The 15,857-nt window shown below is 44.5% G+C and overlaps 1 protein-coding gene across 3 annotated transcripts in view; it reads left to right on the plus strand.

Moving 5' to 3' along the window:
• kifc3 (kinesin family member C3) overlaps positions 1 to 15,857 on the plus strand; it is a 262,215-nt gene that overhangs the window by 22,123 nt on the left and 224,235 nt on the right. Inside the window, exon 1 of one of the 3 annotated variants that reach the window (XM_024147536.2) lies at positions 546 to 1,668. The exons of 1 other annotated variant lie outside the window; for it this stretch is intronic. In XM_024147536.2, the coding sequence (XP_024003304.2) occupies positions 1,279 to 1,668 (390 nt within the window). In that variant the 5' untranslated portion in view covers positions 546 to 1,278. Of the gene's footprint in view, positions 1 to 545; positions 1,669 to 6,479; positions 6,641 to 15,857 lie in introns of those variants that run through there. One more of the 3 variants, XM_070447236.1, reaches the window with a different exon arrangement.

Here is a 15,857-nt window from a genome sequence, read left to right on the forward strand (position 1 = left end):
AGATGGAGAGCGACTGAACAAGTGAAGGGGTGTAGATATCGCCCCTCTCTCTGTCCAGGGACTTTTCAGGGAGGACTGGACAGTCCCCCGGCTGTCCGCAGCAGGAAGAGGGAAAGGGGAGAGGCATTACTTTGGACCTGTTAATCATTTATTGAGAATCTGTTTTACACCATCCTGGACTGGACTGTAAACACATAAATTAGCAGGGCAGAGGAGGATGAATCAACATCCGAGACATTTCTACACTGTTCGAAGTTTGCAACGGTTTAGGGTGTGTGTTTGTGTGCGTGTGTGTTTTGTAAGGGTTTTAGTTCGTGTGTGAAGGTTGAGTGAGTTACCTGCTTGGGTGTAGATTTAATATCTACTAGTTTCTGTGTATGGTTGATGGACGAGGTGTGTGTCTGTAGTTACCTGGAGGTACTTAGCCARCCGTCTGCTCCTAGAGGTTTGGGTTACCTGAGCTCCACCGGCTTGGTAGCGGGACAGCAATCGCCTTTACTACAGGACAGAGTCCAAAACCTTATTGTTGTTCTGAGGAACTGTAAAGGTGGTGTGTTTGGTGTGTGTGTAGTTCTGTGGAAGTGTAGTCTCAGAGTGGGAGGGACTAGTAGAGGCACAGGGACAGAGGTGACACGGGTGAGATACACACAGTCACACACACCTGCTTTTATATCTGAGGATCACACTCACCTCTCGTCCGTCTGCGTCTGCTGACCAGAGAACAGACTTGGGGATTATCGGACAGTTGATGAGCTTTAGGGCACTGCCATTGTCCAGGGGATCAACACACATACACACATAGGAGAGAAAGTGAGACTCCCTACTGGAACCTCTCTCGCCCTCTGAAGAGCACCGGCGTTGTGTATTGTGGTGAATGCCCTAAAAGAGGAGAGTAGACTGGATATTTGTAGTCTTTTCGTCTTTGAACTWGGCTGCGGTACAGATTGCACAATTGCACAGTACAGACACTACAGTACAGGATAGAACTTTGGAACTGTTCTCGTTGTGGATWCACTTGTTGCCATCTCTCGGCAATCAAGTCTTCAGCTCTCCAACTGATGACAACTATGCAAGGACTCGGACCACAGAAGATACTCTTGGAGCTCTGACTGCCATTCACACCTAGACCTCAACAATGGAACCCCTCCATAACAGCTTATAAGCTATCATAACAACCTGTGGAACTTCAACAGTTCCTGTCCCATTCAAACAAGGGGGACTTTGTTTGGGGGAGAGCGGAGCGAACCAACCTGCCAGTCTCCACGGACGGACGGGATCATGTACGTGCTGTGCACTCTGGTGGTACTGAGTATCCACAGCCTCTTTAAGAGCCGACACAAGGCCTTGGAGCCCGGTGACAAAGAGGCTAGAGATGGGGCCACGCTGCCTGGGGACAAGGCCCCTCTACTAGGGGAGGGAGGCAGGTCAAGGGACCCCGGGCCTGGAGGTCTTGGAGGGGTTGTGGGGCCAAGGGAGAAGGAGAGAGGGATGACTGTAGCCCTCTCTCAGGATAAGAGGCAGAGGGCTCCTGCTGTAGACAGGAAGGCTGCAGGCTGCAACTTTACAGACAAACGTAGAGGTGATGGGGAGCTGCGCTGCAACCAGGGCAGGATGGGATGCGGAGAAGGCAGCCTGGAGAATGTGCCGGAYAGCAGAAAACGATTGCAGGTGAGAGGAGGGGAAGATGGGGATAGAGGGTGTTTGAGAAAAGAGCAGAGAGGGAAGGCATGCTAAACAGAATGGGAGGGAGGGGAGAGCAGTGTACCCAGATGTGCAAATGTTTATGTTTATGAGACTGGCATGGGATTACAGACACGGATAAGGCACCAATCTAATTAATGAAGTACCAATCATAAATATTGTGGTACGAAAGTCCAAGGTTTGGGGCCTCCCGAGTGGCGCAGCGGTCKAAGGCACTGCATCTTAGTGCTTGAGGGGTCACTACAGACCCGGGTCCGATCCARGGCTGTGTCGCAGCCAGCCGCAACCGGGAGACCCATGAGACTGAGCACAATTGGCCCAGCGTTGTCCGGGTTAAGGGAGGGTTTGGCCGGCTGGGATGCCCTTGTCCCATCGCTCTCTAGCGACTCCTGTGGCAGGCCGGGCGCATGCACGCTGACACGGTCGCCAGTTATACAGTGTTTCCTTCAACACATTGGTGTGGCTGGCTTCCAGATTAAGCGACCAGTGTGTCAAGAAGCAGCGCGGCTTGGCGGGGTCATATTTCAGAGGGCGCATGGCTCTTGACCTTCACCTCTCCCGAGTCCGTACGGGAGTTGCAGCACCAATTGGATATCATGAAATTGGCCAAAAAWTTTAAAGAGTATGTTGAAATCCTTGTAAATGAGATGCAGCACCATGTTGGTTTAGTATTTAAGTAATTATGTGCTTGTGTGACCAAGTTGGAGAGAKAATCTAAGTGCTGCTCCAGCAGTCTTAACCTTTCTGGGCTATTGAAGGAATGTGTGTGGTTGTTTATGGGTGATTATGGACCTTGGCAGTTCACCATTGATTACCTTGAGGTTCACATTAGTGATGACCGTAGCCCATTCCTACCTCCCTACCGCTCACTTGGGTTTGTATAGCCAAATAGATTTTCCTGTTCTCCATCTCTCTCCTTTTCCCTCCCTCGTTCTCTCCCTTATTCTTTAAAAGTGTTTTCCCCCTTCTGTTTTTCTTATATTCCCCCCTCTCCCCCCAAGCCCAGTCAAATCCCCTCCTAACCTGCTGACTATATATCTATTGGTGGTATGAGAAATGAGTAATGGCAGAATGCGTGCTGATGCTAAAGTGGGCCGGAGTGTCCCTGCATTCCGGGGAAACGGATTCAGATCATCATTTATGTAACCATGTTGTTAATCTGAGGACAGCCTCACTATCTCTGCTCTGTGTGTTTGGGGTAAAGTGGGCTTTAATCCCTCACAATGCTGTGATTCTGGCTGTCGGGCCAATGACACATTTCATATCACGGTAAAAAAAAAAAAAAAAATGGACAGTTTGACAGTATTTTATGTTTTTGAATAATACATTATATATTTTCTTTATGAATAGTGTGTGACCCTAGGGTGGCAACACATACATTCTAAGTGATTTTAAATTGGTCTTTCTCCATTCTGATTGTTTTATACTGTTCAATTCAACTTCAACCCCAAAACATTTTTCTGCGTTTTCATCAATATCTGCATTTCCTGCACTCATTTGAAATCATTTCCACACTGCCACATAGGTCTGCACGTTATGGGCAAACAATCTGATTTGACTTGCGATTTAGAGCAAAACACTTCGGTGAACTGTCGGAGAGAGGGCTGCCTCGCTTCTAGCTCTTAAGAAACTTTGCAGGCAAGCATTTCGCTTACACCCGCAATAACATCTGCTAATCACGTATATGTGACCAATAAAATGTAATTTGATGTGCTGCATTGACCTTGCAGTGTCTCGTGGTCGAGGAACAACAAATGTGCTCCTTTAGTGACAGGGCAGGGTTAGGTCTGTGTGAAAAGCAGCATGTAGAGAGAGAGAGAGCGGACAGGGATGAAGAAGCGAAGTAAACTGTAAAAATGGACGTTACACACGGCGTATCACCTTTAACAAACCAAACATTCAAATACGTTATAGAAGGWAAAGTAAAAACWTAAATACTGTGCATCAATACTGGTATATTGTAAAATACTGTATACTGCCCAGCCCTACTTTTACCTCACCCCACCCATTCTCTCTCAACCCTGACCCCATTCCTCCTGGTCATAGGGAGGGCCTTCTCTCTGAATCACCCTCCTTTGACATTTGTCCCTGTAAATCCCTAAACAATGCTTTGGTTACACAACTAAGACTTTGAGGGAACGCTAAGGTATTTCTATTAAGTAACATCAGAGGGAGCATGGTCACTGTGCAGGCATCTGATGTCCTCTACATTAAACATCTGCCACATGATTAATTAGTAAAGGACAAACTACACCAGTAACTTGATAGTGTTATGATAACGCTAGAATAATTCCCTGGAGATGTTGTGTTCGTGTTTTACCATTGTGCTCTCGTGGCTCATGAAGCCGGGGTACCTGAGCCAGGGTGTAGTGTGTTTCATTTATAATTCCCTGAGGAACAGTGACTACCCTGAGAACACCTTCTGTGTGTGTCTGCTAGTTTCTCTGTATATGTAGTTGAAGTCGGAAGTTTACATACACCTTAGCCAAATACATTTCAACTCAGTTTTTCACAATTCCTGACATTTAATCCTAATAAAAATTCCCTGTTTTAKGTCAGTTAGGATCACCACTTTATTTTAAGATTGTGAAATGTCAGAATAATAGTAGAGAGAATGATTTATTTCAGCTATTATTTCTTTCATCACATTCCCAGTGGTACATACACTCAATTAGTATTTGGTAGCATTGCCTTTAAATTGTTTAACTTGGGTCAAATGTTTCGGGTAGCCTTCCACAAGTTTCCCACAATAAGTTGTGTGAATTTTGGCCCATTCCTCCTGACAGAGGTGGTGTAACTGAGTCAGGTTTGGCCTCCTTGCTCGCACACGCTTTTTCAGTTCTGCCCACAAATGTTTTATAGGATTGAGGTCAGGGCTTTGTGATGGCCACTCCAATACCTTGACTTTGTTATCCTTAAGCCATTTTGCCACAGCTTTGGAAGTATGCTTGGGGTCATTGTCCATTTGGAAGACCCATTTGCGACCAAGCTTTAACTTCCTGACTGATGTCTTGAGACGTTGCTTTAATATATCCACATAATTTTCCTGCCTCATGATGCMATCTATTTTGTGAAGTGCACCAGTCCCTCCTGCAGCAAAGCACCCCCACAACATGATGCTGCCACCCCCGTGCTTCACGGTTGGGATGGTGTTCTTCGGCTTGCAAGCCTCCCCCTTTTTCCTCCAAACAYAACGATGGTCATTATGGCCAAACAGTTCTATTTTTGTTTCATCAGAGCAGAGGACATTTCTCCAAAAAGTACAACCTTTGTCCCCATGTGCAGTTGCAAACTGTAGTCTGGCGTTTTTTATGGTGGTTTTGAAGCAGTGGCTTCTTCCTTGCTGAGCGGCCTTTCAGGTTATGTCGATATAGGACTCGTTTTACTGCGCTCAGCAAGGAAGAAGCCACTGCTTCAAAACCACCATTAAAAAAAGCCAAACTACGGTTTGCAACTGCAGATGGGGACAAAGATCRTACTTTTTGGAGAAATGTCCTCTGGTCTGATGAAACAAAAATAGAACTGTGGGTATAGATACTTTTGCACCTGTTTCCTCCAGCATCTTCACAAGATCCTTTGCTGTTGTTCTGGGATTGGTTTTCTTTTTTTTTTTTCACCAAGGTACGTTCATCTCTAGGAGACAGAATGCTTATCCTTCCTGCGCGGTATGATGGCTGCGTGGTCCCATGGTGTTTACTTGCGTACTATTGTTTGTACAGATGAACGTGGTACCTTCAGGTGTTTGGAAATTGCTCCCAATGATGAACCAGACTTGGGAGCAATTCTTTTGATTTTCCCATGATGTCAAGTAAAGAGGCACTGAGTTTGAAGCTAGGCCTTGAAATACATCCACAGGTACACCTCCAATTGACTCAAATGATGTCAATTAGTCTGTCAGAAGCTTCTAAAGCCATGACATAATTTTCTGGAATTTTCCAAGCTGTAAAGGCACAGTCAACTTAGTGTATGTAAACTTCTGACCCACTGGAATTGTGACACAGTGAATTATAAGTGAAATAATCTGTCTGTAAACAATTGTTGGAAAAATGAGTTGTCATGCTCAATGTAGATGTCCTAACCGACTTGCCAAAACTATAGTTTGTTAACAAGAAATTTGTGGAGTGGTTGAAAAATGAGCTTTAATGACTCCAACCTAAGTGTATGTAAACTTCCGACTTCAACTGTATACACACACACACACACCAGCCTTTTTCTCAGTTTCCCTCATTATGAGTAGTCACACAGACCTGGCCCAGAACTCCATTACCCAGCAGCCTCTAGTGAGTGGGRAGGGGCTCTGGCTTGAGTGCTAGTGAATTGTCAGTGAAGCAGCTTTCACACGGTGTGATTTACAGCACTACTTGTTTGGGTAAATATACATTTGAGCAGTGGCAGCCATAGGAGACCATTTGTTCTTTGTGTGTGCATATTGCAGTGTACAATTATGTATACTGTATGGTTTAGGAACAAGTGTATGGCTTGTTACGAGAGCCATTTGCCTTTTTAAGTAATAAAGGATGTGTGGAGACAGTGTTTCATGAATTCATATTTGCACACACACAGCTCTCTGTTACATATTGCAAGCAGGGGGAGGAGAGCTGAGAAGAGCCACGCTTCATTTGTAGMTAAAATATTTATTCCTCCACTGCAGAGCGAGCGATTTAAAAAAAAATAAAAAAAATAAAAAAAAAGGGAGGGGACTGGAGGGGGAAAGAATGAGGGTGGCTACAGGAGGGATATGATGCTGGCTCCAATTCTGCTGTTACTAAGGAACAGCGAGAGAGTGCAGAGTGTGTGTGTGTTAGAGAAGGGGGGCTGGCTGGTGACAGTGAGCCGTGGGGGTGTGTTGATTGGCGAGTGTGTGTGTGTTTCCGCCGCGTAAAGATGGTCTCTACAGCGATGCAGGGATGATCAGGACACAGAGACTGCAGGGAGGGAGGTGAGTATCCTACCGATTTTAAGATTAAGAAAAAGGAATGGGGGGGTGAGAAATGGAGAGAGAGAGGGGGGAAAAGAGGGGGGGAAGAGAGGAGGGGGACATGTTGAACGAGGTATGAGAGGTAGCCACTCAGGTTAGATGGAGAGAAATAAAAAGCGATAGAATAACTGCAGGAGAAGGAGAGAAAGGGCTGTTCTAGTGTTGTTTCCCTGTTTGTTGACTGATTGTCCCTGTATGGTAGGATTCTCTCCTTTTCCCTCTGTCTTTTGTTCAGGTTTTACCCRTATCTAGTATTCCCAGTCTATATGATGTCGTGCTGATGAATTCATCTCAACCTTACTCTGATGCATTGGGTTTTATTCAGATTCATGTCTGTGGTGTGTGTGTTGGTAGTAAAAACAGCCCTGAACCTCCCAGAGCTGTGTGATTTTGAGCAGACAGTTTCTGACACTTGACGCATGGTGGCTGAGCTGAGCTACCACCGAATGATTTGACCCAGTTTAGTGGGAGGGAGAGGGGGATGAGCGCGGAAGGGGGGGGGGGGGGGGAATTGAACCCTGTAAGTAAGGGTTCTGTGATGTGCTCATTATAACAGGAAGCAGATTCCTTCTGTCAGAGTCCTGCGCTCGCTCTGTCTGGCATGCTATGTCTATCCTGTCTGGCATGCTATGTCTATCCTGTCTGGCATGCTATGTCTATCCTGTCTGTCTATCCTGTCTGTCTCAGGCTATCTCCTTGTCCACCAACAGCATTTTAGCTACAGACTCATGTGCTAGCTATCTAGTTTGTTTTATAAATGTGCAATGAACATAAAGATACTCATTTTATATAAGGAATTGGCAACTCGTTCTCAATCTAAGAAACAGGCATCTTAATCAGGTAGGCCACTTGATTTCAACATCTAAACAAAGTGAACAGGCTGTGTTGTTCAAACAGTTGGAGACGGACAGGAGGGTGTATTCATAGCAGTTCAACTGCTCTACCTTGTTAGCAAGCAAATAGATTAGCTGGCTACTSACAAGCATGTGGGCTTGTGCTTGAGAGATAGTTTGAGACCTACTGTATGTTAAAGGAAATTCCACCCACAAACTATCTATTGGTATGCGTTTCATTAGTCCGTTGTTGATATAGTCCCAAAATGTTTGGCATTGTCAGCAATCAAGTTTTATAGACTACAGCCAATACGATGCAGTTTCTTGAAAACGTGATTGCTGACATGCAAAACATTTTGTGACTATATCAACAATGGACTAATGAAATAAATACCAAAAGATAGTTTTTGGGTGTTTAAAAAAAAAWGTATTTCTGTAGTGCCTGTTGGTCATTATTAGCAGGTTAGTGTTTTTTTTGTCGTGAATATTGTTCTGGAGGCAGCTCTTGCAGAGTGGTCACTAGCTGGCACTGCCACAAAGTCATAAAATCAGATTTTAAACCTAACCTTAACCCTAACCACACTGCTAACCCTAATGCCTAAACGTGAACCTTAAACTAAAGGGATACTTTTGGAATTTGGCAATGAAGCCCTTTATCTACTTCCCCAGAGTCAGATGAACCAGTGGATGCCATTTTTATGCTGTACCTCTGCGTGCAATTTGAAGGAAGTTGCTAACTAGTGTTAGCGCATTTGCTAACTAGYGTTAGSGCATTTGCTAACTAGCGTTAACGCAATGACTGGACGTCTATGGGTAACTGCTAGGATGCTAGTAGATACCGTAGACTTCTAGTCATTGCTAAATCTAGTTAGCAATGGCTTGCAAAATTACTTCCAACTTCCTTCATACTGGATGCAGAGACGTACAAATGGTATCCATGAGTTATTCTGACTCTGAGGAAGTAGTTAAAGGGCTTCATTGCCAAAATCCCAAAGTATCCCTTTAAGATTAAAAAGCACATTTTCGTTTTCATGAATTTTTACAATATRGCCAGTTTTGACTTTGCAGTTGGCCTATCTRAGGGGAAATCACTTAGTTCTGCCTCCAGGACAAGACTCATAACAATAAAAGTCAACCTGCTCATCATTAGTGCATTGTGCATGGTTCTGGTTAAATTTGTAACAAAAAGGTCATTTTCATAGACTTGAAAGCTGGATCAGTGATTATTGCAAAAAAGCAGGTAAACTATTTTGATAAAATTATTAAATTATTACTTATGATTGTGGAAGGCTTATATTTAGCCTAGGTATAATTTTACAAACCCTGATTAGATTATTCCTGACTGTTTGAAATGCAGCGTATTGACCTTGTCACTCATATATCTATGTATATGTATGTATGTGTGTGTGTGGTGTGGGTGTGGTGTGTGTGTGGTGTGTGTGTGTGTGTTGGTGTGTGTGTGTGTGTGTGTGTGTGTGTGTGTAACACACACACACACACACACACATACACACATACACACATACACACATACATCATACATACATACATACATACATATATGATTACATACATACATATATGTATATACATACATATACATAATACATATATGTATATATATATATGTGACATGTATGTTCTAATCTGCGTGATATGTATGTATGTTGAATCCGTGTTTCCCTCGGGGCTACAGAGACCGAAGCTATGTGTGTCCTTCTGCTACGACAACAGGGAGAGGACCATAGAATGAAAGACACCAGGCACAGTAAACATTGAATGGAATACAGTAAAAAAGATTGCAAATAAATAAAGCCCGTTCATGGCTATGAAAATAGGAAAAGAGAAACAGTCGACCAGCAAGCTCCTTTTCTCAGTCTCATCGTGTGGAGAGGACTTTCAGTGTWACACAGCTGCAGATCCATTACCTGTCTGAGCAGGCTCTACCTGGGAACCATAAAGCCGCTTATTGGAACATTCCTGACCAAGGGGTTAAGGTTTTGAGTTATGAAGTTTGAGTTTTAATAACATCAGAACACATTTTTATTGAACTCACTGTCCTCTAAGGGGGGCTTTAACAGACGAATGTATGAGGACTGAGTTGTAGTGCTCCCAGGCTTTGTGTCACTAACAAAGAGCTCTTTAATTTACCAGCCTATAACATGCATTATTTAATACAGACAGGCTATAGGGACTAGGAAGTCTCTGACAGGACAGATCCAACAGACACAAAGACACACATACACAAGCTTCCTGTGGTCAGGCAGTCTGTCACTGTCTAGCTCCTACTGTACAGTCAGATGGCCTGAAGCCCCCCTTGAAGAAGGGCTTGTTGATATGGCCTAAAAATCAAAAAAAAAATCAATTGAGGATTTTTAGKCCATATATATATATGAATGAACTCAGCAAAAAAAGAATTRTCCTCTCACTGTCAACTGCGTTTATTTTCAGCAAACTTAACATGTGTAAATATTTGTATGAACATAAGATTSAACAGCTAAGACATAAACTGAACAAGTTCCACAGACATRTGACTAACAGAAATGGAATAATGTGTCCCTGAACAAAGGGGGAAAAAAGTAACAGTCAGTATCTGGTGTGGCCACAAGCTGCATTAAGTTCTGCAGTGCATCTCCTTCTCATGGACTGCACCAGATTTGCCAGTTCTTGCTGTGAGATGTTACCCCACTCTTCCACCAAGACACCTGCAAGTTGCCGGACATTTACCCTCCGAGCCAACAGGTCCCAGACGTGCTCAATGGGATTGAGATATGGGCTCTTCGCTGGCCATGGCAGAACACTGACATACCTGTCTTGCAGGAAATCATGCACAGAATGAGCAGAATGGCTGGTGGCATTGTAATGCTGGAGGGTCATGTCAGGATGAGCCTGCAGGAAGGGTACCACATGAAGGAGGAGGATGTCTTCCCTGTAACGCACAGCATTGAGATTGCCTTCAATGACAACAAGCTCAGTCCGATGATGCTGTGTGGACACCGCCCCAGACCATGACGGACCCTCCACCTCAAAATCGATCCCGCTCCAGAATACAGGCCTCGGTGTAACGCTCATTCCTTCGATGATAAACGTCAATCCGACCATCACCCCTGGTGAGACAAAACCGCGACTCGTCAGTGAAGAGCACTTTTTGCCAGTCCTGTCTGGTCCAGAGACAGTGGGTTTGTGCCCATAGGCGACGTTGTTGCCGGTGATGTCTGGTGAGGACCTGCCTTACAACAGGCCTAAAAGCCCTCAGTCCAGCCTCTCTCAGCCTATTGCGGACAGTCTGAGCACTGATGGAGGGATTGTGCGTTCCTGGTGTAACTTGGGCAGTTGTTGTTGCCATCCTGTACCTGTCCCGCAGGTGTGATGTTCGGATGTACCGATCCTGTGCAGGTGTTGTTACACGATGTCTGCCACTGCGAGGACGATCAGCTGTCCGTCCTGTCTCCCTGTAGCGCTGTCTTAGGCGTCTCACAGTACGGACATTATAATTTATTGCCCTGGCCACATCTGCAGTCCTCATGCCTCCTTGCAGCATGTCTAAGGCACGTTCACCCAGATGAGCAGGGACCCTGGGCATCTTTCTTTTCTGTAAAAAGAGACCTTTCTAGTGTCCTAAGTTTTCATAACTGTGACCTTAATTGCCTACTGTCTGTAAGCTGTTAGTGTCTTAATGACCGTTCCACAGGTGCATGTCCATTAATTGTTTATGATTCATTGAACAAGCATGGGAAACGGTGTTTAATCACTTCACAATGAAGATCTGTGAAGTGAATTTGTAAAAATACAAATATCTTTTAAAGACAGGGTCCTGAAAAAGCAACGTTTATTTTTTTGCTGAGTTTATGTTATATATATATATATATATATATATACAGTTGAAGTCAGAAGTTTACATACGCTTAGGTTGGAGTCATTGAAACTCGTTTTTCAACCACTCCACAAATGTCTTGTTAACAAACCATAGTTTTGGCAAGTCGGTTAGGACATCTACATTGAGCATGACAACTCATTTTTCCAACAATTGTTTACAGACAGATTATTTCACATATAATTCACTGTATCACAATTCCAGTGGGTCAGAAGTTTACATACACTAAGTTGACTGTGCCTTTAAACAGCTTGGAAAATTCCAGAAAATGTCATGGCTTTAGAAGCTTCTGATAGGCTAATTGACATCATTTGAGTCAATTGGGGGTGTACCTGTGGATGTATTTCAAGGCATAGTTTCAAACTCAGTGCCTCTTTGCTTGACATCATGGGAAAAATCAAAAGAAATAAGCCAAGACCTCAGAAAAACAATTGTAGACCTCCACAAGTCTGGTTCATCCTTGGGAGCAATTTCCAAATGCCTGAAGGTACCACGTTCATCTGTACAAACAATAGTACGCAAGTATAAACACCATGGGACCACGCAGCCGTCATACCGCTCAGGAAGGAGACGCGTTCTGTCTCCTAGAGATAAACGTACTTTTGTGCGAAAGTGCAAATCAATCCCAGAACAACAGCAAAGGACCTTGTGAAGATGCTGGAGGAAACCGGTGCAAAAGTATCTATATCCACAGTAAAAACAAGTCCTAGATCGACATAACCTGAAAGGCCACAAGGCAAGGAAGAAGCCACTGCTCCAAAACCACCATAAAAAAAGCCAGACTACGGTTTGCAACTGCACATGTGTGTTTGGCTAAGGTGCATGTAAACTTCCGACTTCAACTGTATATACAGAGAAACTAACAGACACACACAGAAGGTGTTCTCAGGGTAGTCACTGTTCCTCAAGGAATTATAGATGAAACACACTACTCCCTGGCTCAGGTACCCCGGCTTCATGAGCCACGAGAGCACAACGATAAAACATGAACACAACATCTCCAGAGCATTATTCTAGCGTTATCATAACACTATCAAGTTCCTGGTGTTGTCCTATACTAATTATCACTGTGTATGTATATCGTATGTGTGTGTATGTATGTACACACACATGAATATATATATATATATATATATATACTATATTTTATATATACACAATTTTATATATAGCTGAGTCTTAACAGGGAGAACTGGAACTGGGCTAATGAGATTCACATACTGTGGAGAGGAAGAGAGTAGGGAGGGATACTCAGAGGAAACACTCAAATGGAAGGAGAGCGATAAGAGGGATGAAAATACTTGAGGGCGGGATATACAAACAGTAAGAGAGAGAGGCAGGGGGGATGGGGGGAGTCCGATCTTATCCTCTCTGCTTTATGTTAAGCCCTTCCTCTGTGCTGTCATCAACTATTAGAATGCTCTGCTTTAGCAGAGTGAAGCTAAACACTAGCTAAAGTAGGAGGGAGAGTACCGGGGGGGAGGGAGTGCAACATTAGCTCCTCACAGCTTTCCAGACCCTCCTGTTCTCCCCCTGTTCCACAACAGTAGTCTCCCACCCAAGCACATTGATATCACCCACTGTACTAGGGCTAAATAGTTTTTTGCAATTTTCCTGGTGCATAGAGGGGACAGGTGATACTATAGAAGGCAGAGTCCCGACAGGAGTGTGTAACCTTATCCTACACACCATGCCTTGTGCTCAAAGAACCATGGAGAGCGTGGTAACCTAGAAACCTGTCAGGCGTGTGTATGTTTCTGTGAGGACCATACCTTGGAAGCAGTAAATAACCAGATTAGCTGAATGATTTTACCCTTTCTTTTTTTGTTAGCCCTTTGTGCTCATAACACCCTCTATGGGGCTGGCAGAGAATTGCATTTACCACAAAGGCACCCACAACTCTATACTGTATCGCCTCATGTATCACAAGCTCATTGTAAAAGTTGCCTTTAACCACAGATTTACATGATGATATTACATTACCTTGCCTCTACCGACTCCTTTTCTACTACCTAGGAAAAGCCACAGGGGGTGCCTGATCTCACTGGAGCATTGTAATAATGAGAACGCTTTTAATTTTTCTGGCACAACCGTCTTAGGCKCTAACATTCCCGACACTTTGCTATGTGAATTCAGAGTGTAGAAAGAGTGGAAATGAGGTGATAGAGGGAGGGAAGGAAGCAGAGATCAAAAGGCCACCCCACCTTTCTCCTGCAGTCATAGAGGGAGAAACAGCAGGTTGGGGTGGACAAGGGGAGACAAGTGAGAACAAAATCCCTCAAGTAAACACCAGTCTCCCCAGAGAGTATGATGTCAGTTTTGGATTCCAGCCTAATGCTAAAAGCTAGGATTTGAAGATAGATCCCTGTTGATAGATCTGATCCGAGATCTGTGGTTAGGGACACCTTGATCCTTCTCCTCAGAGGAAGATGAGGTTTATGAAGGAGGCCATCTGTTGTGGGGTTTAAAGGATTATGGGTAAATAAGTGGAGAAGGTAGAAGTTGCCTCTTACCACTGGTCCAGGGTCAGGTATTATTTAATSAGCCTAATGGTTAAGGTTAGGTTGGGGTGTTAAATAACCCGATCTTAGATCCGTGATTAATGGCAACGTCCATTCTGCGTTTCCTGTGTATTTGTGGGCGGGGCCTAACCCTGTCCATACCGCTAGTAAACTATGGCCTGTCGCTACGGATACCGACGTCTTTCTATGGATGCCAAGCGTGTGGTCAGGTGGTAGAGTGAGGATGTAATGATGGCCGCCAGGCCTGGGGAAGGGACTGCAGGTGTGTTCAAGTTGCCTTATTTCATTTGGAGTTATTTGGAATACATARGCGTGTGTAAGAGTGGTCACATGGTAGAGTGCGTGTTGTTCAGGCTCTAGAAGGAGGGTGACTGCCACAAGTCTGGCTAAGGGGCTGGCAGGATGATTGGCTGGATGGGATCTCTGATCAACAAACGCTGGCTGGACCGAGATCGAGACAAAGACCGCTACTACACACCGGACCGGATTCCCTCCGGAGTCGCACACAGGGTATGGTTTCATTCAGGGACACAGGATTGGGTCTTAGATTATGTATAGACTGAGGGTAAAGTCTGATATACACACTCTATGGGAGGGTAGATGGAGGCCCAGAGTATGGTCCAGTTAATTTGGTGCATCTCCGTAGTCTGACCTGAAGACGGGTGACAGCAGCTCAATGACAGGTGACAGCAACTCCGTACATTAGGCATTTGCTTTCAGCTGCCCAGTTTCATCACATCAGTGTCCATGAAGGAAATAAGATGAGGAGAGGAAAGGCAGACCCATTATACTTGAGATCCATCCATGGGCGCTGGATCCCGGATAGACCCTGTATGAACCAAGGACCGAACTTAGTATAGTACTGTAGCTATTGTAGCACTTTGTTGAAGAACTCTGAGGACCTTTTAACGGTAAACCACTGTTCTGGATATTCTGCTGTAGGAAACAGTACAACATACAGAACATTTATGAACACACACACTTGCTGAATACAGTTCCTTGTGTTCTATGTGGCCAGTACTTTGGGGAACTTCCCGCTGTGAGAGATTAGCCTAGCTAATACAGCAGCACTGGATTGGACCTGCTGACCCACCATGTCTCCGACAGAACGGTCAACTCTGGGTCACGGTCAGTACAACCACATACACACAAGGGTTKAACCAGACTGACCACACGATCAGTTGTCACATTCACACATTCACTCACACACAAYCACGGGACTCACCAAACACACAGGTGTGAGTTTTTTGACGTTTCTGCCCGGTTCTTTGTGCAGGCATTGCTATATTTGCACACTGGGTGCATTCACATGTATTGTATCCCACTCTGTAATGTGTCGCTATTGAATAGAGTCGAGTAATGAATTGATGTTGCGTGTGTGTGGTGTAGAGTTGTATGTATACCGTAGTTGAATAGTATTGTATTGCTGTGTGTGGTGATGTAGAACAACATGGAAGTGTGTGTAATGTAATGTAGCGTGCGTGCGCGCCTGTCTTGACCCTTACTCTCCCACTGATTGTGTTAATATCAGGGSAGTCTGTGTGGGGCTGTGAACTGTAAACTGGTCATCACTGTCAGTATAATCTGATTGGCCAGTATTGACCAGTTTGAGGTCAGTCCTGTGTAATCTGATTGGCTTGACCCTCATGCCCCGGCTCAGACCAGGGATCAGGACCAGGGAGAGTCTGGAAGGTAGTGGGATGACTGAATAGGATGAAGTTCTGGCCCATTTAGGACGGGTGGTGATGAAGCCACCAGAATGGCCTGACRAAGGTTAAATMAAAATATACAGGCATTTCATTGAGACCAATGTCCCGATGTCATTGACAAATACAGTACATACCTGAATGTGCTACTTAACCTCCAACTGTCCAGGGCCCGGTTTCCCGATATCGATGGAACTTAGGTTTACGAGTGTTTTTTAATGATTCATCTTTCCTACAACTGCC

The sequence above is a fragment of the Salvelinus sp. IW2-2015 genome, linkage group LG15, assembly GCF_002910315.2.
Source record: "Salvelinus sp. IW2-2015 linkage group LG15, ASM291031v2, whole genome shotgun sequence".
In the NCBI taxonomy this organism is placed as follows: domain Eukaryota; kingdom Metazoa; phylum Chordata; class Actinopteri; order Salmoniformes; family Salmonidae; genus Salvelinus; species Salvelinus sp. IW2-2015.